This window comes from Brassica napus, chromosome A1 (genome assembly GCF_020379485.1).
Source record: "Brassica napus cultivar Da-Ae chromosome A1, Da-Ae, whole genome shotgun sequence".
Classification (NCBI taxonomy): Eukaryota; Viridiplantae; Streptophyta; class Magnoliopsida; order Brassicales; family Brassicaceae; genus Brassica; species Brassica napus.
The window spans coordinates 4,274,015-4,300,817 of NC_063434.1; the positions used below are offsets into that span (position 1 = coordinate 4,274,015).

The 26,803-nt window shown below is 40.1% G+C and overlaps 6 protein-coding genes across 7 annotated transcripts; all 6 read right to left on the reverse strand.

Moving 5' to 3' along the window:
* Positions 1–78: 78 nt before the first annotated feature.
* Positions 79–3,436, reverse strand: LOC106375555 (protein tesmin/TSO1-like CXC 5). The gene is made up of 8 exons (XM_013815500.3): positions 2,741–3,436; positions 2,359–2,466; positions 1,949–2,126; positions 1,501–1,860; positions 1,323–1,426; positions 1,142–1,236; positions 691–1,050; positions 79–615 (listed from the first exon to the last, which is right to left on the reverse strand). The coding sequence occupies exons 1-8, from the start codon at positions 3,058–3,060 to the stop codon at positions 389–391; spliced, it is 1,752 nt and encodes a 583-aa protein (XP_013670954.2). The 5' UTR covers positions 3,061–3,436; the 3' UTR covers positions 79–388.
* Positions 3,437–3,773: 337 nt separating this feature from the next.
* Positions 3,774–5,487, reverse strand: LOC125610037. The gene is made up of 3 exons (XM_048781692.1): positions 5,260–5,487; positions 4,509–4,818; positions 3,774–4,401 (listed from the first exon to the last, which is right to left on the reverse strand). Exons 1-3 carry the CDS (start codon positions 5,420–5,422, stop codon positions 3,903–3,905), a joined length of 972 nt encoding a protein of 323 aa, XP_048637649.1. The 5' UTR covers positions 5,423–5,487; the 3' UTR covers positions 3,774–3,902.
* Positions 5,488–5,966: 479 nt separating this feature from the next.
* On the reverse strand, positions 5,967–8,055 carry LOC125610033 (cyclin-dependent kinase F-1). Of its 2 annotated transcripts, XR_007340041.1 has the most exons (4): positions 7,501–8,055; positions 6,409–7,341; positions 6,069–6,206; positions 5,967–6,025 (listed from the first exon to the last, which is right to left on the reverse strand). XR_007340041.1 is itself a non-coding variant. In XM_048781687.1 (3 exons), exons 1-2 carry the CDS (start codon positions 8,002–8,004, stop codon positions 6,427–6,429), a joined length of 1,419 nt encoding a protein of 472 aa, XP_048637644.1. In that variant the 5' UTR covers positions 8,005–8,055; the 3' UTR covers positions 5,967–6,206; positions 6,409–6,426. The 2 variants fall into 2 exon arrangements, 1 of the variants encoding a protein (XP_048637644.1); XM_048781687.1 differs by having other exon boundaries at positions 5,967–6,206.
* A 550-nt stretch (positions 8,056–8,605) lies between these two features.
* LOC125610052 (rac-like GTP-binding protein ARAC7) lies at positions 8,606–10,383 on the reverse strand. The gene is made up of 7 exons (XM_048781712.1): positions 10,044–10,383; positions 9,791–9,878; positions 9,595–9,704; positions 9,447–9,510; positions 9,228–9,352; positions 9,029–9,138; positions 8,606–8,918 (listed from the first exon to the last, which is right to left on the reverse strand). Exons 1-7 carry the CDS (start codon positions 10,140–10,142, stop codon positions 8,885–8,887), a joined length of 630 nt encoding a protein of 209 aa, XP_048637669.1. The 5' UTR covers positions 10,143–10,383; the 3' UTR covers positions 8,606–8,884.
* A 720-nt stretch (positions 10,384–11,103) lies between these two features.
* LOC125610040 (DNA topoisomerase 2-like) lies at positions 11,104–17,136 on the reverse strand. The gene is made up of 18 exons (XM_048781697.1): positions 16,382–17,136; positions 16,020–16,312; positions 15,863–15,929; positions 15,506–15,776; positions 15,218–15,414; positions 14,932–15,141; positions 14,716–14,829; positions 14,528–14,635; positions 14,277–14,441; positions 13,852–14,193; positions 13,654–13,787; positions 13,209–13,557; positions 12,949–13,135; positions 12,823–12,872; positions 12,304–12,732; positions 12,052–12,214; positions 11,813–11,965; positions 11,104–11,724 (listed from the first exon to the last, which is right to left on the reverse strand). Exons 1-18 carry the CDS (start codon positions 16,949–16,951, stop codon positions 11,309–11,311), a joined length of 4,218 nt encoding a protein of 1,405 aa, XP_048637654.1. The 5' UTR covers positions 16,952–17,136; the 3' UTR covers positions 11,104–11,308.
* Positions 17,137–18,301: 1,165 nt separating this feature from the next.
* Positions 18,302–20,797, reverse strand: LOC125610049 (bark storage protein A-like). Its single transcript, XM_048781707.1, has 5 exons — positions 20,513–20,797; positions 20,176–20,243; positions 19,913–20,068; positions 19,216–19,449; positions 18,302–18,754 (listed from the first exon to the last, which is right to left on the reverse strand). The coding sequence occupies exons 1-5, from the start codon at positions 20,736–20,738 to the stop codon at positions 18,395–18,397; spliced, it is 1,044 nt and encodes a 347-aa protein (XP_048637664.1). The 5' UTR covers positions 20,739–20,797; the 3' UTR covers positions 18,302–18,394.
* Positions 20,798–26,803: the final 6,006 nt, after the last annotated feature.

Below are 26,803 nucleotides of genomic sequence, written 5' to 3' on the forward strand. Positions count from 1 at the left end.
GTATGTTCCAATGGTTAAGAAAATAGTAGAATTGCTTCATTGTTTTGGTCAAACAGAAAATAATATATCAGTTACAACTTTAGTAAAACTGGGGATTTTATTATATGTTACTCTCTAATGTTACATAAGTTGAAAAGAGAACACCATAACTAGACATAGCAAACAAGGATGTTTCGGCAACCAAAACAATCAAAAGGAAAAAAAGTAACAGAAAACTAACAAGTAATAATAATAAATAACTCGTGTAGTAAAGAAACAAAAGCTCTCTCCAAAATCTGGAAGAGGCTTAAAGAGGAGACGAGAAAAACTATGGTAACATTACCTCGTAAAGTGAGGCAGTGGTGAGGAAGCTTGTTGTTTATGTTCTCTCTGGTAAGTTATTTTTGTCCTAAGTAGAGTCTTTCTTCTCCGGCAAAGCTGGAGGTTTATGAGGATGCTGAGTGGTTGATGTACTTGTTGTGGTCGTTGGCTGCAACGGCTGTGGTTTGGTGAGTGTAGGTTGAGCAGTGGTTGGTGGCTGTGGTATTTGCTGAATCCCATTCTCGGTTTTCACCGTTGCGCTTGCGGTTGGGGGTGGCTGTATATGCCTTCTTGCTAAATATGAACACTTTGATTCTGCAAAAACCAACAAACTTAACTAATTAGAGAAGAAACTTTCTTGCTGAGTTGTGTGTGAAGTAACAACAGTACCTTTTATTTCTGCGTAAGAGATAAGTCTACTAAGGCAATCTCTGAACTTGGTTAACACCACCCTCTCCTGCTCTGCGTAAGTCTCTGACTTCTCCTGTGAGTTTGTTCCGCAGCCACCAGGGTCCACTGAACCATTAGGTTCAGCTGCTGCTACCATGAAGATAGTGTCCTGTTCATCACACATCAAAGCCAGAGTTGCTGGAGATAATGGATTTCCTTTAGAGGCATCTGAATTGGAACCCTCTGGTCCAGACTTATCAGCTTGGTTTGCATCAGCTGCAACCATCTCAACATCTTTATTCCCTTGGGAGTTATCTTGAGCAGAAGAAGCTAAACAAGTTTCTGCTTCATTTCTTTTATCTAAGAACAAAAATAAAGGAAGGTCAATGAATAATACACACACAGAGAGGTGAAACGTCAGCAATAAAGAGTCTTTCACTCAAAGTTAAACCTGTTAATGTCTTTGCTGCTTCTCCGGCTACAGCGACCAACACAGAGCAAAGCGCTTTCACATCCTGAGGTTGGATTATATCTGCTAAGAGAGACCTTCAAAAAAAAATATACAACATAAACTTCAGTTCTATGCAGCTCTTTGGATCAAATAGATAACTTGAGAACAGCAGAAATTTCACCTATATACAAACTTTGATGGAGCTGCCGATGAATTGCCACCAGGCCTAGAAACAGTTGCTGGAGATGCACCTGAGGTTGGGCCACTAGTTCTTCCATTATTTGCCTAAATACCAATAAAAGGGATATTATAAATGGATACACAAAAGCACATATAGACTAAATTGGGAACTTGCAAACCTGTTGAAACTGGCCAAGTCGATGAGTAGATGAATCTTTGGTTGCTTGGTTGAAAGAAATATCATGACCTTTCCTTCTCTTAGGTGCTGGGGAAGGAGCAAAGCCAGAGGAGCCAACAGCTCCGGTAATGGCTGCGTTTGCTGCTTGTTGGAGATAAGCCATGTTGTTGGCATGTTCACCGTGAAACAGAGCTTGTCTCTCCTCACTTCCGTCAAAGTTTTTGCAATCCAAGCATCTGCAGTTCTCGGAGCAAAGAATGTTGGCTTGAAAGCACTCGCAATACTTCTTAAGGCATCCTGATTTCTTGCAGTGGCACCCTTTGTTATGTTTCCCTAACAACACAACTTCACCAATCTCCTCCTGCAAAAGACACATCAACAGTTTAAGCATCTCACTATGTAAATGCTTTTATTTATCAGTAACGTTGTTAATCCTCAAAACAACGTACCCTTTTATCCCTAACACCATGTGGACTGCTAGCAATTTTTGGTCTGAAAGCATTTGGATTCCGCTCCAGAGTTGCTTCAACAGCATCTCGTCTTGCAGGTTCGTTGTCAACGTTGTTGAAACAATTGACACAGTTACAACCATCACAATATGTTCCGGACGCAAAGCATTCACAGTACCTGTAAAGATACAGCAGAGTTTAAGTCTACGAAGGTTAAAAAGACTAAAGCACAACCAGAATCTGCAATTCAAAAATCTACAATTAAGGACATATAAAGGGAATGGTATGAACATGCAATAGCTTGAGTAGTCAATTTAACCAGACTAACATGTTAGCACACAAAGAAACTACAAACATAACAAGTTTTTGATAAATGCTAATCTCTAAGCATGAATAGGAAGAAGACATACAGTTTCAAGCAGCGGGAGTGTTTACAGTTACACTGCTTCTTCTTTTGAGGGGTTCCATCTCTACCTTCCACAATAGGCCTTGCTCTAGATATTGGAGATTCCGGCTTTCTGTAAAAAAAAAAAGCAAAAAAAAGAAGAAAAGGTTGAAAATTTCGAAAAAATCATTGAGGTAATATCAAAGGTGAATAAGAGTGTACTAAGAAAGCTTTAATTATTGGATATGTTAAAGATTCAAAAGGTTGAAGATTTAAATCAAATTTCTGCAAATTCAATCACTAAAAGTTTGGATTTTTCACAAAAACAAAAAAAATCAAACTTCTGCAAATTCAAAACATTTATCGAAGGAGGAAGCAAAAGGAATCAACTAGACAAAAAAACTTACGGATGCCTAATTGGCGCGTTAACGATTTGTGACTGTGAAGGCGAATTAGTCGCCACCACTGGCACCGTCGGTCGTACCACCGGATGAAGCCGCGACGCCATCGTCGTCGTAATCGGTGAAGAAGAAACGGACGGAGTGGCGATTGTCTTAACCACCGTAGCAACGACAGTAGGAGGAGCTGGTTTAGACAGTGAATGTTCAGCGGAGCCACCAGTGAAGTCGAGTTGCCTCGCTGGCGTCTTCGCCGGGAAACCAGACTCATCAGTTACACCTTCCTTTTTTGGCGGGAATTCTCCTCCTCCGCCGCCTCCTTCACCCATCTCCACAATTTTCGAATCTCCAAAAGGAACCCAGAAAGTTTCCTTTTCTACAAAATTGACACAGATCAGCTCAAAGTAACACGCAGAGAAAACCCAGATCCGTATCCCCCACGACGGAGCGCGGAAAAAGAATCAGAACCGATTCGCCGGCGGCTGTTAAAGCTCGGGACTTTGAATTTGATCCGCGTATAGAGAGGGAGAAAGTGATAAGCTTTGGGAGAGAGAGAGATTGGGGAGAATTAGGGTTTCTATTGGGGTTTTAGCTCACGAAGACGATGACGACGAAGCAGAAGAAGGAGAAGCCCCCCTCAATAAGACACTTTCGGTTTTGTTCTTCCTTCTTCTTCTTCCACACAGCATCTCTCCTCCCTCTTTCTAACATGTTTTGAAATTTCAATTTTCTTAAATTATATTCGACGGTTAGATTTGCGCGGCGTTTTCATCGTACGGTTATCATTAACTACACTGATCCAACGGTTTAAATTCATAAAAGCTTTATGTTTCGCCGTCTTTCCACCGTTCGATCGTCTCTGAATAAAAAAACTATCTAAAAGACCTTTAAAATGTGCGTGTTTTAGATGCCTACCAATTGTGAACCGACACGTAGGCAGACTAGTCGTCACTCTTACCGTCGAGTTTTGGAAGTAGGAAAAAGAAGAGCAGTATTTTGATTTCTTTCCGGAACTTTTTTTTTTGCATAAAGAGCACAAAACTTCGCTAAACGTTCAAATTTAGCACAAAAGAATCTAAGGTGTAATACAAAGGTCGCTTTGATTTGATTTTCAGGGAAAATTTTTGACTGTCTAAACCATGTTCCCCAAGACATACACACTGTTCTGGTATCAGTAACCGTTTCTCATCCTGTCTCTGTCGCCACCACGCTGATCCTCTCTCCCTCCTCTCTCTAAGTAACTATCACGGCGGTAATCTCTTAGCGGTGGTGGAGGCCCTCTCATTGGCGGTGATCTGCTCCTCTCTCTTGAATGTCGTCCCCATCCGCCACCACGAGGTGGACTGAGAGGTGGTCGTCTCTCATAGTGAGGTTCCGGGACCCAGTCAGATGCTAATCTTCTGTTAGGAGGATACTCGAGGTTGGAGTAACGCAGACGGTCTCCTCCTTCTCTGTCTCTGTCTCTCCATGTGGGATGGTCAAGTCTTGGCGGCGGGTAGTCTCTGGGGTAGCCACGTGGAGGAGACCTGTAGCCATTGAAGTCTCTTCTTGGGGAGAGATTCATGGGAGGAGGAAGAAGACGAGGGGGTGCAGGAGTATTGGCAGGTGCATAGCGACGCCTCTTGCACTTGAAACACACTTCCCGTCTCGCAAAGTTCAAGTTCCTACATCTGTATTTAATAACCCAAACAAAAATATACATACAAATGAAACCTATAAAGATAATAAACAAACAAATCAAGAGTTCTTATTCATAGCCAAGGATACTAGTACTTACAGTGGATCTAGACAGTACCAATCTCCATCTCTTGGTTGCACCTTTGGATGATTATTGTTTCTGCCAATGCCATCGCTTCTAAAAGAGCGGCCATGAGCAGGTTCAGGCCCATCAAAGCGACGAGATCCAGCTCCAACTCTAGCATGGGGTGGTGAATAGTCTCTGTGTCTCCCAGATGACTCCCTTCTACTGCTGAACTCTCGGCCACCACGAAGTAGAGCTCCTGAATGATTAAGATCAGAGCCGTGTCGGTGGTGATCTTCATATGGACGACGGAGTGGTGAGCTAGAACTTGCACGAGTTCTATGTCCTAAACATAAAAAGAAGAAGATGCCAAGCAGAAGGAGACGGGGTAAGAACAATAGAAAACAGTGAAGTGCTGACAATGTGAAATGACAAGCTCGTTGGTGCCTCAACGTATACACTACACCAAACAAAACATGCAAGAGAAAAAGCTATGTTGTTATGCATCTGTAGCAGTGTTAACATCTCAAGAATACAAGTGTAACTGATTCTATCACCTGTAGCAAAACAAGATTCTATCACCAAGAGAAAAAAAAAAAAGCACATGGGGCATTGTCAAAAACAAGTTGTATACAAAAGAATCTCAAAACAGAAACTTGACACAATCAGACTAACATTCTCAATACACGACATACAGACAAAACCCTGCTTAGTGTTCTACACTCCCAAAATTCAGAAACCGAAACTATATGGGATGTGATGTAATAATTGTGGAGGAGATACGAACCATTGTCACTCTTATGACGATCCGAGCGAGGGATTGAGGGCCGGTCGCGAGAGTCATCTTCGGCGGCGGCGTGGCGGTCGCCTTCTCCGTCGTTGCTTCCGGACGGACGCACGACGAGACTGCTGATGTGGGGAGGGTGATGCTCTCTTTCGTTTGACCCCATTTCTCTCCGATTCTCTCAAGGCCTGGTTCCCCTCAAGAAAAAACCCTAAAGGGTGTGTAGAGCTGCAAACTGTTGTTAATTTATCTTTTAGCCTCTCATCTTTAGTCTAATTTCTCAAATAACCCCTTAAGTTTATTATTTAACTTTATAGTCCTATAACGTGTTATTTTCACAAGATGAATGCGGAAACTAGTTTTTTTTTTTCCCAAATTGTTTTTATTGATAGATGGGCCAAGCCCAGGGCCGAAGCCCAAACAGAATGGGATTTAAACAAAAGCCCACGATACTACGGGCCACAAGACAAAAACAAACAATGGGCCAAGCCCAAGAAATACACGACGGCCACACGGCCCAAACACGTAGAAACCGGGCTGTTCGCCCTAGGCGCGCCGCAAGGAGACGCCACTACCGCCGGAGCTCCAAACCTGCAGAGTCTCCGCACGTACACACACGTTCATCGCCGTACTGTCTTCATGACAACGAGGATTCGTGGCCTTATTATATCACTCATTGAACCATCATCAACTATGAATAATGACCATGATGAGAGAAAATATTACACATTTTCTATATGAAAAGAACAAAATGGATAAACAGATCATACAAAAGCTTTTATAGCTCTTTAGCTATTGAGCTAAAGGCTAACACCAACTTTCCAATTGTAATTGTAACTGTTTTTTTTTTCAGTACAAGAGAAACAATACACAACACAATCTTGACACAGATGCAGGGAAGTCGGCTGATCAAGATTCTCAATCATGGAGCCATGCACAATGTAATCCATCTGAGGAAACATCAGAGATAAACACAATTGAGATCAATGATGAGACGGCGCAGAGAAAAAAAACAGAGTTATGAGAGAAGAAAGCAGCAAATAATTCCAAAAGCAATATAAAACCAAACAAGCTAAGACCTAGTGGTATTAAGATCTTAGGCAAGCACACATTTGTCTGAAGGAGAAAGAGGCAAAGCTTTTTACTGCGTACCTTAAATGCCATTAAGGCTCAGGGGAATTCTATTGTAAATCCACTACTTGTAGGCTTCACATTCACAGGTCCAAAGCCATCTGAATCTGAATCCATTTCTCTGTAATCATTCCACTTCCTAGGAGAGTCCTCCTCATCTGGCCCACTCATCGTCGGAGGCACATAGAGCTCTGAAACAGGCACCGGAAGAGGCTCTTCCTTGAAATATTTATCACTCAACATCTCCACAGCAGTAGCTCTCCTAGCTGGATCGTAACAGATAAGCTTCTTGAGCAGCGATATCACATCCCCTGAATGGTTGGGAAGACATCCTTCTACACCAAGAGGAGACTCTACTTCAGCAAACGAGATCGACTTGTAGTCAGGAAGATCAACACATCCTGGCCAAACCTCTTCGTTTAAGTTCCCCAGCACGTTGGTTACTCTGCTGATCTGATCTATATCCGAAACTCCAGGGAACAAAGGCTCCAGAGACAAGAGCTCCGCAAACACGCAACCAAGCGACCACAGATCGATCTCCAACCCATACATTGTAGATCCGTAAAGAAGCTCCGGTGGTCTAAACCACCTGGTCCCCACGCAAGATGTCATCAAACCTTCTCCACCACCATCCAATCCCTCCTCATCATAAGCAAAAGAGTTCGTCCCGAAATCATCATCCATTTCACTAACAGTACACGTGGCAAGACAAGACGCGTCTCCATCAGGCACGTTGGAGTCCTTATCAGTGTCATCCCTCACAACCTGCTTAGCCTTGAGCTCTTCCACCTGTCGAAAGTACTCGTCTCTACTCAGTACCTCCTGTTCCTGACCTTCTGAGCCTTTCTGAGACGAGTTCACATAATCAGGAATCACTTCTGGTGGCTCCCTGCTGGCTTCTCCTTCTCTCTCTTCATCTGCAGCGACGTTATCAGGCTCCATGAGTATCCTAGCCTGTAAAACAACCCAAGCAGCCAAACAACACACGTTATTACAAACTTGATTCAAAGATCGAAACTTTACAATAAGGGTAAACTAAATTTGATTCAAAGATTGAAACTTTACAATAAGGGTAAACTAAATTTGATTCAAAGACCGAAACTTTATACAAACCTGACCAAAATCAGCAAGCTTGAGCACTCCATCATCAGACACTAACATGTTCCCAGGCTTTAAATCTCTGTGAACGATCAGATTCCTATGGCAAGCATCGACGCCATTGAGAATCTGAATCATCCATCTCTTAATCTCCCCCACGGAGAATCCATCTCCTCCTGATCCTTTCTTCTTCCTCCTCTTGGCGTCTCGGATCACTGCGGAGAGATCAGACCTGAGGAACTCGAGGACGATCACTGCGTTCTCGTCCTCGCGCCAGAAGTACTCGTGCATAAGGACGACGTTGGGGGATCCGTGGAGGATGGAGAGGGCGTCGATCTCCCGGAAGGCTGATTGGTAGTCGAAGATCTCCTTGAGAGCGACGGTGAGGCCGTCGGAGATGCGGCGAGCTCGGTACACGTCGGCGTAGGCTCCGGATCCGACTCGCTCGAAGATCTCGTACTTGGCGGTTATCTCCGGCCGGGTGTGGATACTCCAGCTGCTCGCCGGCTGTTTATCCATCGTTACGGTGTCGTTTTTTGAACAGATTGTTCTTCCCTTGTTTCCCGGTTTGACGATGATGATAACATATAACGCTAACGAATTTACCCAGAGCTGTAATTACGAAATTGCCCTCGGTAATTTTATTCCTTTGGTACTGATTTTTAACTAATTTACCATCTGCTTATGCTCTACTGTAATTATCTGTATTTATGAGCATTGGTTTATGGATATGAAGTATGACATTTTCAATTTTTAGTCCCGTTTTAATGTCTACTCTTATTTGAGGGTGCTACAATCTATACATATACATAAACATGGCCTTCAAATGATGCAAACATTGTTAAAAACAACACAAGAATATTTGTTGGATGCTATCTGCTATGCTACTATGTGCTTATAACATGTTTTTCATCTGTATTTGCTTAACTATTGTTGGATGTCACCTGCTATGCTACGATGTGATTTAGTTAGATATATTAATGAGAACATTTTAGTTTATGGAGAAGGACATTTCAATTTTTAAATTGAGAAAGGAATGTGATTGGTTCGATATTGTTTTAGTCCGGTTTTAGTGTGCATCATTATTTGAGGTGATACACTCTATGACTCTACGTATATATATACAAACATGGCCTTCAAAATGATGCAAACATTGTTAACAACAACAACACATGAATATTACTGGAATCAGCAAATTCTACAACACAAAAAAAAAAACATCAAGAGAGAAAAGAAAAAAAAAACAGAGAAAGGAACTTCACATACAAATTAAGAGAACCAACAGTTCCCTTATCTTCCATAGTTGTAATTCTTCAGCCTACAACAATACCAATAAACCGACCAGAGATAGAGAGAGAGACAATGTTGTTGGGACTTGTCACTTCCCTTGTGTTATGTCCTACGCTGTGGCGCAGCCTCCGCAGACAATGCTCCTGCATATTTATAACTCTTGTTTGTAAACTTTTTTACTGCAACCTCTTTACAGAGTGATAAAAAAACAAACAAAGAAGGAGATACAAAATAATTAAAAAAAGCGGCTTACGCAAAGGAGCAGCCGGATCTTCTGTGTTTCTTCTTATTACCAGTGACCTCTTTCCTCCGTGGTGGCTGGAGAACCACTTTGATAGCTGTGTCAAACACTCCTTTCACATTCTACAACAAAAGACCAAGGCAAAAGTTCATCAAAAAAGACTCTGATATTGTTTATTCACCAAAACATTCGCTTTCCGAGGAGAGCTTACCTGTTGAGTCTTGGAACTGCACTCGATGTAAGCAGCTGCACCGATTTGCTTCCTCAATTCCTCTCCCTGAGTAGAGGTAATGACATTGGTGTGATCCGCAAGGTATCCCTTGTCATCACGGAGATCTTAAAGAACACAAACCACAACGTAAAGAGGTATCAGCAAAGAGAAGAAATTCAAAACAAAGATCTGCAAGAACAACATACAAAATGAACTTACCTAGCTTTGTACCAACAAGGACAATGGGAACATTAGGCGCAAACCGACGAAGTTCAGGCATCCACTGTCATAAAACAAACAATCAGCACCAAAATTCACAATCAAACATCTAATTCCAATGCAAGGAGATATAAAAAAAATAAGATACCTTCTTTAGTACATTCTCGTAACTAGCCTTGCTAATAAGAGAAAAGGCTAAGACGAAGATATCAGCTCCTCTGTAACTCAATGGCCTCAACCTACTGTAATCTTCTTGACCTAAACAAATCAAACAACAATGTATGTGAGTGAGATTATAAAAGAAGAAACCTCTTCATAGTCAATTATTTGCCTTAATGGTTTACCAGCAGTGTCCCATAGCCCTAGATTCACGATCTGTCCATCCACGGAGACATTGGCACTGAAGTTGTCGAACACAGTCGGTATATAATCCTGAACACATTCAGAATCAAAATATATATATAACCCACAAATACACGAGATCTCTACCTAAAGAGTTCAAAACCCAGCAAGAAAAAAATTAAAGCTTTCAAAACCCAGAAAGAAAAAAATTAAAGCTTGACAGTGGAAAATGATAAAAAGGAAAGGAACTCTCACAGTGGGAAACTTGTTGCTAGTGTAACAGATAAGCATACATGTCTTCCCGACAGCTCCGTCTCCGACAGTTACACATTTAATGAACTTTGAAGCACTCATTGTCTCTTTAGTAAATGAACCAGAATTAAGACCCTAGAAGAAAATTAAAGAAGAAGAGTGCTGGAGAAGTGTGGAGATAAGCTTTACAAGAGTGTGTGAATTTCGATATGTTATTAGAGAGAAATGAATGTTTGTAGACAGAGAGAGAAGAGGAGAGTAAATGTGTCGGATTCTCAGGTTTCGTCCAAGTCAATACTAATAATCTCTCTCTCTAAAAAAGGGTCAATCTTTATTGTCCCTCTCATTAAATTTCAAAAACTAAGCAAAAATTATTATTATATTTAGAAAAATGATTTGAAATTACTTCTTCGGTTTCTATAACCTTCCTGTCAAAAAAGTTTGGTATTATCAACGGTTTAGTTGAAACACGTATCGACCGTTGCGAGATACGACACAGTTTCCACTTTTTGTCCTCTTGTTGGTATCCAGCTAAGTGTGTGTATTTTTTTTTCTCTTGGGAGTTTCACGTTTCTTCTCATGCACGAGTTTCTCTTGAGCCCTTCCATGGATTTTTCTTTTATATTTTAATCCTAACTCATTCATTATTTATTTCACTCATTCATTATTTATTTCTTTCATACAAGTGGAGTTTCAACTTTTTGTAAACCTCAGAATACTTCTTTTGTTCCTTCAAATTCAAACAATAATGAATAATATAACATACTCTTTTTATACGCGATATTACATTACATTCAAATTCGAATGTTCTTGGATCAAATGCTTCAGGCCTCATGTATGTGGGCCAATTTTGAATGGAATCGTTGGGTTATACTTAGAAGTAGATTCATCAGGTTTAGTTATGTGGGGCTCATGACTCGCGTCCATTGATCAAACAACAAGCCCTCTCATGTACAATGTATGATTATGTTTTCTTCATAATCAACTAGTTAGATTTGATGCATAGCGGTGGTTAACACATAACCGATTTGTTTTTCAATTAGTTGTGGACAAGCAACTCTAATTTCTGAATATAGATTTTATTTAGTCATATGATTAGCGCCAAAGATTAACACAAAAGTTATTGACCATAGTCTACCGAAATCACAACCAAACACGAGATACGGCATTGTCAAACACAAAGTCTAAAAGAGAATATAAAGTTTGAGACAGCATTTGCAAACAAGTTTTGGAAATAGCAAAAGAACCGAGTTGGTTTCCTCTTCACTCTACTCATCATACTCGTCGTCTTCAATATCATCAAACTCAGAATCATTCTCACTCTCTGAATCACTCAGCACATACTTCATCTGCTTCCTATTTGCTCTTTTTGGCCTCGATGAGGTTTCAACCGCCACAGTCTCAGTACTCTCCTCCTCTCCTTCCTTGTTAGCCAACCTCCCCAACACCGAACTACTCTTCTTGTTGAACGGGGAAGATCTCATCTTCCTCACTTTCTTCTCCGGTGACACAGTAACAACTTCCGCAGCTGGCTGCTTCTTGCTCGCCGCTGGTCCACGCTTCCTCGGAGCTGCCGGTGGTTTCACGGTTTTGCTCGCAGCCGCTGGTTTCCTTCCTCCTTTTGCTGGTGCAGCAACCTCAACCACCACGTCGTCTTCATCGTCATCCAAAGAGATTGCCGCTTCTGTTGATAAACCAGCATAAAAGAAGTATAAGATTTAAACTTCATGATCATTCAATTCTGTTTCTCAAAAATGTTATTATGAACTTACTGCTTGGATTCTCAGAGGTGGAGCCGAAATTGTATTGAGCAAGCCTTTGTGCTAGATCCATCATCTCATCATCATCAACTGGAGCAGCAGCAGGCGCCTTCTTTTTGGCTCCTTGTCTACCTTTCGGCTTAGCCACTTCCACTACGTTGTCACCTTCACAAAATCATTTAAAAGGTTTCCAAAATATATGTCAATCAGATCCATACAAGAAAAAAGCTTCCAAATAGCACATGACATACCTATCTCCATTGCAGAACTTGAAGCCGCCTTTGTTGTTTTCTTTGGTGCCTGTTTCCTTGGCGCTGCTGCTTTACCACCCTTTGGTGCTCCCGCCTTGGCCCTGAGCTTCTTTTGTGCTTTCTCTATCTCTTTTTCGGCTTCAGCATCTTCCTGATCAAGTTTCTGGAAAAAAAGGAATAAAACATTGCATAAACGACTAAGTGGCGATTTTGTTAAAGCATTATAGAGGGTTTAGGGTTGTGAATGCTTACATCAAGCTCTGCATCAAGAGACTCTAGGTCTCTGAACCAGAGAGATCTTGGTGTGGCTTTCTTCATGTCTTCGACTGCTTTCTCCATTTTATCTCTCTCCCCACATAACTCCTGCACTTTCTCTAGAGTCAACGTAGCTATAGCTAGTGACAACAGGTAGTCATACTCTGAACCAGATATAAACGTTGAGCGTGAACCAGGAACGCCCGAAGTTTCTTCTTCAGCTGAATCCGTTGCTCCAGCAACCGCGGCTTCAACAGGCTTGCCCTTCTTGGGGAATGGTGTGAACCCTTTCTGTCCCAACTCCTGGACAAGTTCAGACTTCTTCCTGTTGTTCACTATGATTTCTCCACTGACAACTCCAAGAATAAACTTCACTTTGTTCTCTAGTTTCAAGAGCTCAAGTTCCAGATTCTCCAGGATAACTCTCTGCATACATAACAGATAGTTAATATGTTAAGCCATTACCTCAATAGCTGAAAACCTTTAAAGACTGATCGAATTATAAGATGTACAAACCTTTCTCTTCTCATAATATTGGAGCCTGAGTTGGAAGAACTCTTCAACGACTGCAAGGTTGTATTAAACGTTAGTGCCTCTTATGAAGACGAAAAACAGACTGAACAATTTCGATCTGATTCTTACTTTGTTCTGGAGATGCGTATTTCTTAATCAAATTGTTTTCATCAAATAGATGCATATTTGTTGTAGCGATTGTCGTGGTGAGTTTGAGCATCTTCAAAATGCCCTCTTGCCGAGCCATCATCATGTTCTCCTCGCTAAGATGAAGCTCAAAATCCACAGACCTATCATCATTGTACGCCTTAACGCTCTGCAGAAATAAGAAGAATGAGTAAATAAGAAGCATCTACGAATATGATCATTTTCTGATTTTAGGCGTTTACCTGAAAATAGGGGGTGTTATTATTTGTCTTCAAAGCCTCCAGGAACTGCTTATAATCTTCGCTCCACCTTCTGATTGGTAGCTCCGTAACACGGATAATTGTTTCGTCAATCTCCTCATATACACCAGTGATAGTGTAGGTAGACCCGCCTTCCTTGGACGCAGTTTTCTCAATTGTTCCTTTAAAATTCCTATACCAAGGATCCATAGCCACCATACTTTCACCATTAAGTAGACGCCTTATGTTGGCAACAATATCTCTTGGGTTGTAGTTAGGTATGAATGTACTCCACCCGGTTCCAATTCCTTCAGAACCATTGACAAGCACAGTTGGAATGATGGGCATGTACCTAACAAGGAATAACATATCAAGTTAGTCTCTGCAAAAAAAAAAATGTGTGTACTGAAGAGATATTAAGGAGGACTTTGTCATCCCAACGAATTACCAAGTAGGCTCTATCTTCTGCCCATCTTCATTCAAGTAATTAAGGAGGACATCATCATCCTTGGGGAACAACACCCTTGTTGCTGAAGAGAGCTTAGTGAAAATGTATCTTGGGCTTGCTGCATCTTTTCCACCCTACCACAATCAATGTACAAGATGAGTATGAGATAAACAGAACAGTTTCAATGTCTATACTTACCATGTTCCGTGTGCCAAATTGACCATTTGGTTGAAGCAGGTTTATGTTGTTGCTGCCAACATAATCCTGCGCCATGCCAATGATCGTACCGGCAAGACTCTGCTCGCCGTGATGATATGCCGAGTGCTCAGATACATAACCAGAGAATTGGGCAACCTTTGCCTCCTTTGTGAAATTCCTTTTAAACGAACAAAAAAGTATCTTTCTCTGGCCTGGTTTGAGCCCATCCACCATGGAAGGAATTGACCTTTGAAGATCCGCCATGGAGAATAAGATAAGTTCTTTGTTTACGAAATCACTGAAGGAAATTTTCTGTTGCTTCTGATCAAGATGAGTGCCAGGCTGAAAAAAATAATCTGACATCAGAACATGCAGAAATAATGAGCAAAGAACAAATATTTAAGGTACCTAAATGTCCTGCATACCTCAAAATGTGAAAGCCAGTTCTTTCGAGCTTCAATTTTCTTTTTACTAAATGCAAGTTCAATCGCTTCTCCATCTTGTTCATCCTCCCAAACAAAATCCTTTTTGTGAATGTCAAGGTTTCCAAAGTACTCTTTGCCCTCCTTAGACGTACTTGTTCCCAACCCCTAGAAAAACACAGTGACAGTTAATAAACAAAGAACATGAGACGTTTACAAGAGTACAAACTTAATAGTTATAACAGAACGCAAACCTTGTAGTATTTAATAGTCCAACCGGTTGCATTACCACTCAGACTTTCTTTCCAGCTTTCATACTCAGGCATGGAGTAAAATGACAAAACTTCATTCTTGCGCGTAGCCTGAATACAATGTATTTATTTGCAGTTGTTAACATTCATTCGCAAGCACTGATATTATACAAGGAAGAATTTATATTTACCTTCACAATGGGGGTGATAAACTCAACTAGGAACGATGGAACCTTCAGTAATGTTGGCCAAAAAGAGTGGATGAAGTTGATTAAGAGACCCTTTATATGGGAACCATCGTGATCCTGAACACGGTGGACAGAGAAAATTTCGTTAAATGAGCATATAAAGAGACGCACACATATATGTAGTATATGCGCTGAATGCAGAGACAGATAGTAGAATACCTGATCTGTCATGATCATCATATGCCCATATCTCAGTGAGTTAACGTTTTCATACACCATATTTTGCTTCAGTCCAAGGATCTTCTTAATATTCTCAATTTCCTTGTTGTTTGTGATCTGAGTGGTGGTGGCTTCCCTGACATTCAACAACTTTCCTCGGAGAGGGAACACTCCGTAATAGTCACGACCCACAACAGCCATCCCCGCCATCTAAACATAATGAGTGTTAGGTGTCTGTTGGGGTAAAACAATATAAGTAGCTGACAAGAGATCACAAACCCCTTACCGCTAAAGCCTTAGCTGAGTCTCCTTCGGTCAGAATCAACGTACAGCGTTGGGATTCCTTTCCCCCAGCTTTGTTAGCGTCCTCCAACTTCTCAACCTGAACCCTGTCAGTCTTAGTTCCATCGCTCTTCTTAAGATCTTTACTCTGCTTAAAAGTTGCCCATGAAAGCAGATTTTCCACTACTCCAGATTTAGCCACTGGACAAAATGAAACAGAAGCAAATTTTAAGCACTCTTCAAGAAACCGAATACACTAGTGATCCAACAAGAAAAAAGAAGCACAACATACCTTTCTTCAAAATATCTTCTGAAAGCTCGCATTTAGACCCGAAACTGCTCTGACGAAGGGTCAATGTTTCTTTGGTTTGAGAATCAAAAGCAGGATTGTCAATCAAAGAGTTGACAAACACCCACAGATGGTTCTTAACATTGTGAGCCTTAACGTTAGCGGTTTTGTTCTTCTTGTTCACAATACCAACAATGTAGTTCGTGATCTGACTGGTCACATAGTCAACATGCGTCCCACCCTTGATTGTAGCAATAGAGTTCACAAAGCTGACCTGAAAGAACACAAGAAAACATTGTTAAAACTTCTACTCAGTCTTCACGAAATGAGAGCGAGGGTAGTATCCAGCCAAATCCATACCTGTTGAAACTGTCCTTCACTAATGCTCACACAAACCTCCCATCTGTCATTAACTTTCTCGACCATCCTAATCACAACACAAAACCAAAATAACAAAATTAAATTCCGAAACACAAATCTCCCAATCACTTTCATAGTACAAAGAAAGAACACAAACCTTGGGAGAGGCTCAGTCCTTGATTTGTTGGCTGCAGTCAGGTACAGATCAACATAATCAGTGAACGATTTGATTGGAATCCGTTTACCATTCAGCTCGACCTTCACAGTCTTTCCCAAACACCCAGCAATATCAAAGACCCTTTTACTCATCAAAGCAACCACATCGTCTTCTAAATGAGTCATCCCGAACTTCCCCAAGTCGGGTTTGAACGAGACTTTGGTCCAGTTATCGCTCTTGCTGCACTTGGTTATAACCGGTTCAGACTTCTTCCCCATGTTGTTCTCAAACACCTACACAATCACCACAAAATGTAAATCAATCGATCACAGAATCATAAACCTAAATCAAGCAATGTCTACCTGCTTGTACTGCTTCTGCCTCTTGCCATCGGCAGTTTCGATCGTGAACTCCGTGGAGAAGATGTTGGTAAGCTTCGCCCCGTAACCGTTTCTCCCACCAGTAGTCTTCTTCTCGTTATCATTGTAGTTACTGCTCGTCAACAGATGACCAAAGATCATCTCGGGAACATACACGCCTTCCTCCTGATGGATCTCGACGGGGACTCCATCGCCACTGTTACAGACGCTGATCAGATTCTGCGCCACGTCGATCACAACTTTGACGGAATCCATCTTCGGATCCCGCTGCTTGTTGTCAGCCGCGTTCACCAGAATCTCGTCGAAGATCTTGTAAAGGCCCGGGACGTAGGTGACGGGGCGATTGACCATCTCCTCGTTCTCGTACACCCAGAGAGTCTGCGTGTGCTTCTCGATGGAGCCGATGTAGGTATCGGGACGGAGCAAGATGTGCTCCAGCTGAGATTTCTTCTGGTACATCTCCTCGATCGTCTTCCCGCCGCGAGAAGCCGCCGCCGCCGCCTTCGCGACATTGACGTTGTTGCTGGTTTGCAGAGGGAGTTTGGTAGCCATCCTGAGGGGGGATCGCGAGTTTCTGAGAGGGAAACTGTGTAGATCTGAAGGAATGGAGTGAGGATTGAATCAGTCTACGAGATTAAGGAGTGAAGTGAGAAGACGATGGATGGAAATAGAGGAGAGTGAGATGATAAATAAATATTAGATGAGAGAGAGAGAGACAACGGTTGGGCAAGTCGTCGGATCAGAATTCGAAATTTGAATTTTGCGATAGGAGCGGGATAATTATTAGGGTTTTTCAAAAAGGATTCAACAACGTACGATGAAATCTGACGGCTGCAGAAGATCAGATTTCGAGATGAAAGAACTAAAGTAAAGGTAAAAAGATATTTTATGATAATTATTATTAGGGCCCAATCAAAGCCCATTTATTTCAGAATACAGCCATGACTCAGTTAAGCCCGTGTTGTGAAACAAAGCTAATATGTGTCTGTCATACATGGGCTTATTATGAGTCATATATTAGCTTAATATGTGTTATATTAACTTATATTTATACGTTGTTCAAAAAAAAACTTATATTTATACTACTTATTGAGATTTGAGAAATTTCATAGGATAGACTTTTTTTAGTTTTTGTAACAAAAATAGCACTCAATGAAAAAATGACCAAAATAAATTTTATTAAAAGGTAAAAATGTGTTTTTATCCTAGGATTAATTAACATAGACTTAGGGTTTAGAGATAAAGGGTAAGGTTTTGAGGATATGATTTAGGGTTTAAAATAAAAATGGTTATTTTGGTCATTTTCATTTTTTTAGGCATTTTTGTGACAAAAACTTTAAAAAATCTATTTGAGAAAATTGCCCTATTGATTTTAGACTTTAAAAAGCTAAATTTTAAAATAAAATAAGAGAAATTTCCTAGGATATTATTTTTAGTTTATTTTCACAAAAATAACGTTCAAAAAAGAAAATGACTAAAATAAGTTTTATTAAAGTTAATGGATTGAGTTTTGGGGATAGAGTTTCAAAATTTTAAAAATAAAAAATAAATGTCAAAAATTTTAAAATAAAAAAGGGGCTATTTTAGTCATTTTTAAGATTATTTTTGTGACAAAAACTTAAAAATGACTATTTAAAAATATTTCCTACGATAGCCGTCTTTAATTCATATAGTTTCTATATTTTGTTATAATATTACATTTTATTTTATTTTATAGACTTCTCGATAAAACTTACTTATTTCAGTATGGCCAATGCATACTCTGCCATGCAGTATTCAGTTTTGTTTTTGATTTTTTTTAACGCCTTGTAAATATACGAAACAATCTTATTATGCAATCAAAACTCATTCTACACAACTCAAAATAAATAAAATAAAAGTGTATGAATGTGTTTGAGGAAATGAGCAAACACACAGTTTTATTTTGGAATACAAACATAGCTCTTATTATTGAAAAAGACAGATACATCATACATCTTGTTTTTACACTTATTATTATGAATGAGTCTTGCTTTTGTGTCTAGGTAACAAACCAACGAATTTCACAAGCACATCGACGGAGTTTTGCGCGGCTAAGCTGCCAAATAAGTCAGCCTCGTTGGAAACGTCGGAGCCGCCTCCGGCGAGATCGGATAGGCTCCGGATAACGACGAAAGGGAGGGCTTGCTGGTGGCAGATTAGAGCAACGGCGGCGCTTTCCATGTCGATCGCGGTGGCGTTGAATTTGGAGCGTAGGAAAGTCCGGTAAGCGGCGTTGTCGACGAAGACACTTGCACTCACCCCACGGTCAACGATGGTTACCTTCGGTGGTCGAGGGAGACACGTGGTATTCACGCATTGTGGTAGTCTCATGTCCTGTTGTTTGTTTGAATATATTATTTCAGTTCACGTAACGTAGACAAAATAATTTCATACAATGAATTATATAATTGTCGAGCTTACGTCATTTTTATATTGATGTAAATTTGACAAATCTTTGACCAAGAGAAAAAGAACATATGTACATTTAATGACTAATATGTACATTTTCAAATTCACTAATTTATGCTCATATGACTAATATGTACATTTTCAAATTTATTAATTTATGCTCGTGTAGTACTACTACTAACGTTCAATGGACGACATTGATATGTTTATTTTCCGAATTATATAGTTGGACAGTGAATGGTTTTATAGGGCGTCCATAAAATGTTGAAATTTAATTTGTAGTCAATGATATCTAATCCAGGTAACGTGTGGTACATATTTGCCGAGAATGCAACTTGAATATAAAATCAGTTAATGAGTATTAACGAAACGAATGTTAGTCAAACCTGGAGTTGGCGTGCAAGATCCAAGTAGGACTTGTCAACGGGAACCCAGAAGACGTGTTCCCGGAGTTCCGGAGTTCCGGTGACCGGAAAGATTTCTTCTGGTTGGTACCAAACTCGATTGAGCAAATTGTCGCTTTGGTTATTGTACTTAGAAAACTGGAGATAACCAATGTCCCGAGTATAGTCTCCACCAGCTTCCAAAGCTAGCTCGTCGTCAATCCCATCTCCATACCTCTGTATATTTAGATACCACGTAAAATATATACGTAATATATTCTCAACATTGCATCATCAATATGAGATCGTTATTGACAGTTGCAAAGTAGAATATTGTTATTGATATATGATATCAGATTCTGAACATGTGCAAATGATACTAATTAATGCGTACAGAGAATCCAACCCATGATAAACTATAGTAAAAACTTTTCATATACGTCTCTTAGCATCGACGACCACAAGTTTCAATATTTAATATTGATGTAACCATATAAACTAAAGGCCACGGCAATATATATTGAGACCTGGTCCAATAGATTTTCTAGTCTTTCCAACGAAATAGCTAGATATAGTGATTAGCATGTAGATGTGAATATATGATATATGAGATCCAACATGTCAAAATAACTATATGAGCTATCCTTCTTAACATTTTATCCCAAAAAAACTATGAACTATCTTTTTGATACAACTCTACCTGCCAATTCCAAAGACCAGAGTGTGCCCAAAACTTAGGAATAGTAACGTCACCAATATCAAGGTTAACATCTGCGTTTCCAGCGATTCCATAATGCAACACTCCTTTCAGCCTAAACAGGCTCACTAGTAATTGTGTTACTACTCCTGTATTTACCTGTTCATAAATGTATATTATTTAAAGAATATTACATTCAAAAATGATAATATTATTTTATATATGTATAGATGGGCGAAAGAGTTGTATTTGATAAATGAGCGAACCATTCCTAATCCCGTCATTACGATCACCACCCGTTGGTTTGATATATTTCCAAATCGAAATCTTCTACCTGCGTAATTTATAAAAAACAGATCAATATCGACATATATATATATAGACATTCACACGAAAAGCTCTCTTAATTAATAGTAAAAAATCATAATGACACCCTATTTAAAATTTTTGACGAACGGTAATAAAAACAACTTAAGCTATACGTACGCATGCTAATAAACAGTTCAAAAACATACTGTATTAATCGATGACATATACAAGAAGGAGATTGACTTTATGAATTGATTCAATGAACCTAAAGTTAGATTATAGAAACATTGTTACCCGCAAAATCGATGAAGGGTAAAGAGGGATAAGGAACATAGGCTTGAGAAGCGAGAAGAGGATTAAGCTCAAAGTTGTTTGGAGCTACAAACCCCAAATAAGGACCTCTCTTATTCATCATCTTTATGTTGCTCAAAACTTTTGGAGATATTTCACCATTTGCTTCTTCAATAATATTTCCAATCGACAAAATAACCATAAGAAGACCAATAAAAAAGCATCCCATAATTTCTTCTCTCTCTCACCCTTTCTTGTATGCTTATCGATCGTGAGTCTCATATCTGCCCTTAGGTTCCTTTTATACATACACGCAAATGTACTAGACGAATAGTCTAATACACAAGAAAGTGGACATTATATATGCTCAACTATTATGTGTGCCCCTAAAGTATCAAGGTTTAATCTTTGCTACTTTGATTTCATCTTTAAATTATTAACTTTATTTTACAACAAATTAAATATAATGGCATGAGTTGTAACTATAAGTATCAGCAATGCTTAGATACCATATAAGCCTATTAAAAAGAATTAATACATTAATATTAATTATACATAAATCTGTGAATGACACATGCACAATGGATTTCTCAATACCCTTTTTTTTTCAAACAATAGTCTCCTACACTTTTTTCTTCATTTTCAATTGTTTTATATATTTTTATGGTGAGAGACTATTATTGAAAATGCCCTTTAAAAGTATAAGATGATTTGTGGAAAAGTTCCCCTAATATTATTTTCCATATGGTGGAAAAGTTCCCCTAATATTGAAAGACAAGTAAAGTAATGATTATCCATATGACATCGGTTTCTTTGGTAGGTAACTGAGGCTTCACTGTTACTCTCAGGACTTTAGCTTTCTATATTATTGACATGGATGACGAACTTGTTACTTGGTTGCTTCCTTTTACGTTCCACTCACTTGGCTCTTTGAATTTTCTATAAACAAACACAACGATATGAGCTGAGGTTTACTAGGTGTCTCTATCATCCCTATTACGTTGGAGCCAATGACACATCCAGCAACTCCCTTTGCAATCGTCAGACGTGTGTTTTCAAAGATTTATTTCTAAAAGAGAGACATCCTTGCGCAGACCAAAATTTCCAGACTAAAAGGTAAATTTTGTAGCAAAATACTCAAAGATCCTTCTCTTGTCTAATACAATTTGTCTTCAATGCTTATAAGATTGGATGTGTTTGTTATCTTTTAATTTTATCAAGTGGCAATATATTGTGGTGGACATATTGCCTTAATGATGCGTATGTTATCTTATCTACAAATTGAAGCTTTCCCATGATGTATCATATGTCAACTAAATGCTTGCGAACTGAAACATTATGATCATAATCACATAAATCTGATAGGTTAATGAACAAAAAGAAACTCTTGGAAATTTGCAAATACTATGTTTTGTCTCAACAATAGAGGGATGTTTGTGTTTTTGATATGATTATGATTGCTCTGGTGATCATATGGATGTAATATATATTGAAACTTAGTATCCGATTGTTCTCTGTGTATGCGAATGAAGATTAAGAATAACTCTCTTATATTAAGCTCTTAAGGCAAAACTCACTCAAAACCTTTTGTTCCTCAAACTCATACAATCACATCATAACTCGATGGATGTATATATATATAGCTAAACACAAATCCTAATCCTACTAGTAAAGATATGCTTATAGATAACTCCTAAAACATCTTTATCTTAATCCCCAACATTATCGGATTAGAACTTTGCTTAGCTTGGCCGGCAAGTCTTCACGCTTGATCCAATAACTTCATGCTTACTCCAACATTGTCCCCCTTAAGCTTGAAGTTATCTTGTGCTGTATCTAGAACGCCAATAAACTCTCTCATCTCCTTGAACTTAGTCCTCCCAAGTCCTTTTGTCAGAATATCTGCCTTCTGTCTGTTTCCAGACACATGATCAACCTCTACCTGTCCATTTTCGACACACTCCCTTATGAAATGGTATCTTCTATGTATGTGTTTAGAACGTCCATGAAAAACAGGGTTTTTGGTGAGTGATATTGCAGACTTGTTATCCACTCGTATGGTCACTTTCTCGCACTCATTGCCAGTGATCTCACTTAGAAGTTCTTGCAGCCAGATTGCCTGTTTAGCAGCTTCAGTGGCTGCCATGAACTCAGCTTCGCAGGAAGATAAGGCTACAGTTTCCTGTTTCTGAGAGCACCATGTAATGGGACTATCCTCCAAGTAGAATATGTGTCCTGTTATGCTCTTTCCATCGTCAACATCAACATTGAGAGAGCTGTCACTATACCCCAATAGCCTAACTTGATTCGCCCGTTTGTAAGTAAGACCAAAAGAAAGAGTACCTCGCAAGTATCTAAGAACTTGCTTCAGGGCCGCATCGTGTGACTCCTTAGGTTCGAGCATGTATCTACTCAAGACTCCAATGCTGTATGAAAGATCAGGTCGGGTATGAATGAGGTACCTCAGACATCCAATGGCTCTTCTATATTTCTTCTCGTCCACGCCCCTTTCTTCAACTGCTTTTGATATCTTTGTGTTCATGTCCATTGGAATATGAGTGGGGTTGCAGCTGTCCATCCCTGTCTCAACAAGAATCCTTGAGGCGTATCTCTCCTGTCTCAATGTGATGCCATAGTCGTGTTGTACAACCTCGATGCCCAAGTAGTATGTAAGCCTCCCTAAGTCGCTCATCTCAAACCTAGCAGCCATCTCATCCTTGAACTCGTTTATCATGGTTATGTCCGAGCCTGTGACAAGCAAGTCATCGACATAAACAGCCACAATAAGAGTATCTTCATTCCTCTTTCTTTGGTACAGCGAGGGCTCTTTGGAACAGCGGCCAAACTTTAACTCCTTTAGTATCTTGTTTAACTTGTAGTTCCAAGCCCTAGGAGCTTGTTTCAATCCATAGAGAGCTTTAGAGAGCTTGTATACCTTTTCTTCACTTCCCTGGACTTTAAAACCTTCTGGCTGTTTCACATAAACTTCTTCTTTAAGGTCTCCGTGAAGGAATGCTGTTTTAACATCAAGATGATGTATTTCCCAACCATGAGAAGCAGCTAAAGCAATGATAAGACGGATTGTTTCTATCCTTGCAACGGGAGCAAAGACTTCATCGTAATCTATCCCATGCCTTTGTACATAGCCCTTTGCCACTAACCTCGCTTTGTACTTGTTCACACTTCCATCAGGGTTGCGTTTCACTTTGAACACCCACTTTAGCCCAATGGCTTTAACTCCTGCAGGTAGATCAACTAGGTGCCAAGTGTGATTCTTCTCGATGGAAGCTATCTCGTCTTCACAGGCCTTTACCCACACAGTCATAGTCTTAGCTTCCTCAAAATCCCATGGCTCCTCGTTGATTGCCATTAGGAGCCACTCGCATTCCGTTTCAGCCATTAGAACGTAGTCAGATAGATATTCAGTTGTTGTTTTTACCCTCGTTGATCGCCTCAATTGTGGCTGCTCCTCTGTTTCATCATCATCAGAGATGTCTACAACACTCTTATCATCACCTTCAGATTCATTCTTGACAATTTCTTCTGTCTCGTCTTTATTATCTTCTTCCTTGTTATTCACGTCATCCTCGACTTCTCTAAGTCCTCTGTTTCCAAACTGGCCAAGGCCGATACTCAGAGAGCCTGCGTCGCTCTCCTTGTTCCAGTTCCAACTCTCTTCTTCCATAAATACCACATCTCGACTTACAATGATTTTCTTGCTCGAGGGGTCGAGTAACCTATAAGCTTTAGTTCCTGGCTCCGTTCCAAGATGTACCAAAGCCTTTGATCTGTCATCTAACTTCTTCTTGTGAGGCGTTGAGATTCTTGCGTACCCGACACATCCAAAAACTTTCAGGTGAGCTATGTTTGGTTTGCTTCCTTTGAACATCTCGTACGGTGTCTTTGAGGCTAGTGTTCTTGTTGCAGAGCGGTTGACAAGATAGGTAACATGCCTTACGGCTTCGCCCCACATATAGTTTGGAACACTCATGTGTTTCAAGATGCTCCTAGTCATCTCTAGTATTGTCCTGTTGCGCCTCTCGACTACACCGTTTTGTTGGGGAGAATACGGCGCGGTTAAGTGTCTCTGAATCCCGTTCTCTTCACAGAAACTGTTGAACTCTAGAGATGTAAATTCTCCTCCCCGGTCTGTTCGAAAAGTCTTGATGGTGGTGCAGGTTTCTTGCTCTATATATCGTTTGAAACCTTTGAACCTCATGAAGGCCTCACTCTTCTCCTTCAACAACAACGTCCACATATAACGAGAATGATCGTCGATTATCACAAATACATACCTGTTTCGACCGATCGTTGGAGGGTTGATTGGACCGCAGAGATCTCCGTGCAGCAGCTCAAGTCTCCGTGATGCTCTGAATGTTGTTGCTTTTGGGAACGGTCGTCTTGTCTGTTTACCAAGTAGGCAAGAAACACACGTATTCCTTGTAACTAAGATCTTTGGCACTCCTGTGACAAGCTCCTTCTCAATCATTAGCTTCATGTTGTCAAAGTTGATGTGACCAAGCCGTGCATGCCACTTGCTTGACTCATTCGATGTTATCACTTGTAAGCAAGAAGTACCCTCGGCTTCCATTACTACTTTGTATAGACGATTCCTTCCCCTGTTAGCCTTGAGAAGTAACCTTCCATCACGGTCATATATGTGTAGCAAGTCCTCTTTTAACCTAACTTCACACCCTGTCTCCGTAGCTTGACCCAAGCTTATGATGTTGCTTCTAAGAGCCGGTATATAGTAGACGTTGGACATAACTTTCTTCACACCGTTTTTAAAGATGAAGCTGATGGAGCCCTTTCCTTTTATATCCACTCGAGAGTCATCACCAAACTTGACCTTTCCCGTTATTGTCTCGTCAAGAATAGTGAAATAGGAGCGATCACCCGTCATGTGATTGCTAGCACCGTTATCAAGATACCAGAGGTTGTTTCTTTCAAGACTTGAATCAAAGATGCTGGGTTGTACCTTTTCTTCGTTAAGGAACACCACCTCATGTATCATTAATTCGTCAGCTTCATGTGTTTCTTCTTCTTTAGTCTCCTGAGCCTCTTGAAGCTTTAGCAAACGATCCGGACAATCTGTAGCGTAATGTCCTAGCTTGTCGCATCGGTAGCATGTGATCTTTGTTGCATCTCTTGTCTCTCTTACGTAGTTGTAGCGACCTCGACCTCTACCTCTACCGTAAAACCTTCCTCCACGTCCACGTCCTCTGGCTTCACTATTGACGCCTCGGTTGTATTGTGATTCAGAGTTAGCGTACATGAGGTTGTTGTGCTCTTCAGACGTCTCTTCATCCTCGCTAATACGTTCTTCATAAGCTTTTAGACGTCCGATAATGTCCTCAAAACTAGTAGTCTTAAGGTCCAATACTTGTTCCAGCGCAGCTACAATATGTATGTATTTTCTCCGAGGAAGGCTCTTTAGAAACTTCTTGACTAACTTTGATTCCTCTATCTCTTCTCCAAGTGCAGAAGACTTTGAAGAGATTTCGGATATTCTGCCCGTGAAGTCGTCAATAGTTTCGTTGTCTTTCATCCTAAGTCGGTCGAACTCAGCCATAAGCGTTTGTAAACGAGCTTCCTTGACTCTGTCAGCTCCCATATGTCTTGTCTTAATTGCTTCCCAAACTTTCTTTGCTGTGTCTAATTCACCTACTTGTAAGACAAGAGTTTCAGGAATCGATTGAACCAGCAACGCCATGGCCATGTTGTTTTTCTCATCGTCTCCTCCTTCAGCTTCAACAGTATCCCAAACCTTGTGTACTTTCATCAGAATCTTCATCTTGATCGCCCAAACTGTATAATTCGTGGCGTTCAGAATTGGACACTTGATTGACGACGACCCTGGTTCCTTCTTCTTGTCCGTGGCGACAATAATATCTCCCATAGTTTCAATTTATCAGCTCTGATACCAAATATTGAAACTTAGTATCCGATTGTTCTCTGTGTATGCGAATGAAGATTAAGAATAACTCTCTTATATTAAGCTCTTAAGGCAAAACTCACTCAAAACCTTTTGTTCCTCAAACTCATACAATCACATCATAACTCGATGGATGTATATATATATAGCTAAACACAAATCCTAATCCTACTAGTAAAGATATGCTTATAGATAACTCCTAAAACATCTTTATCTTAATCCCCAACATTATCGGATTAGAACTTTGCTTAGCTTGGCCGGCAAGTCTTCACGCTTGATCCAATAACTTCATGCTTACTCCAACAATATATAGTTGTTAGATCCTCTACTGAAAAGAAGAATCATCACGTGTCGACCGA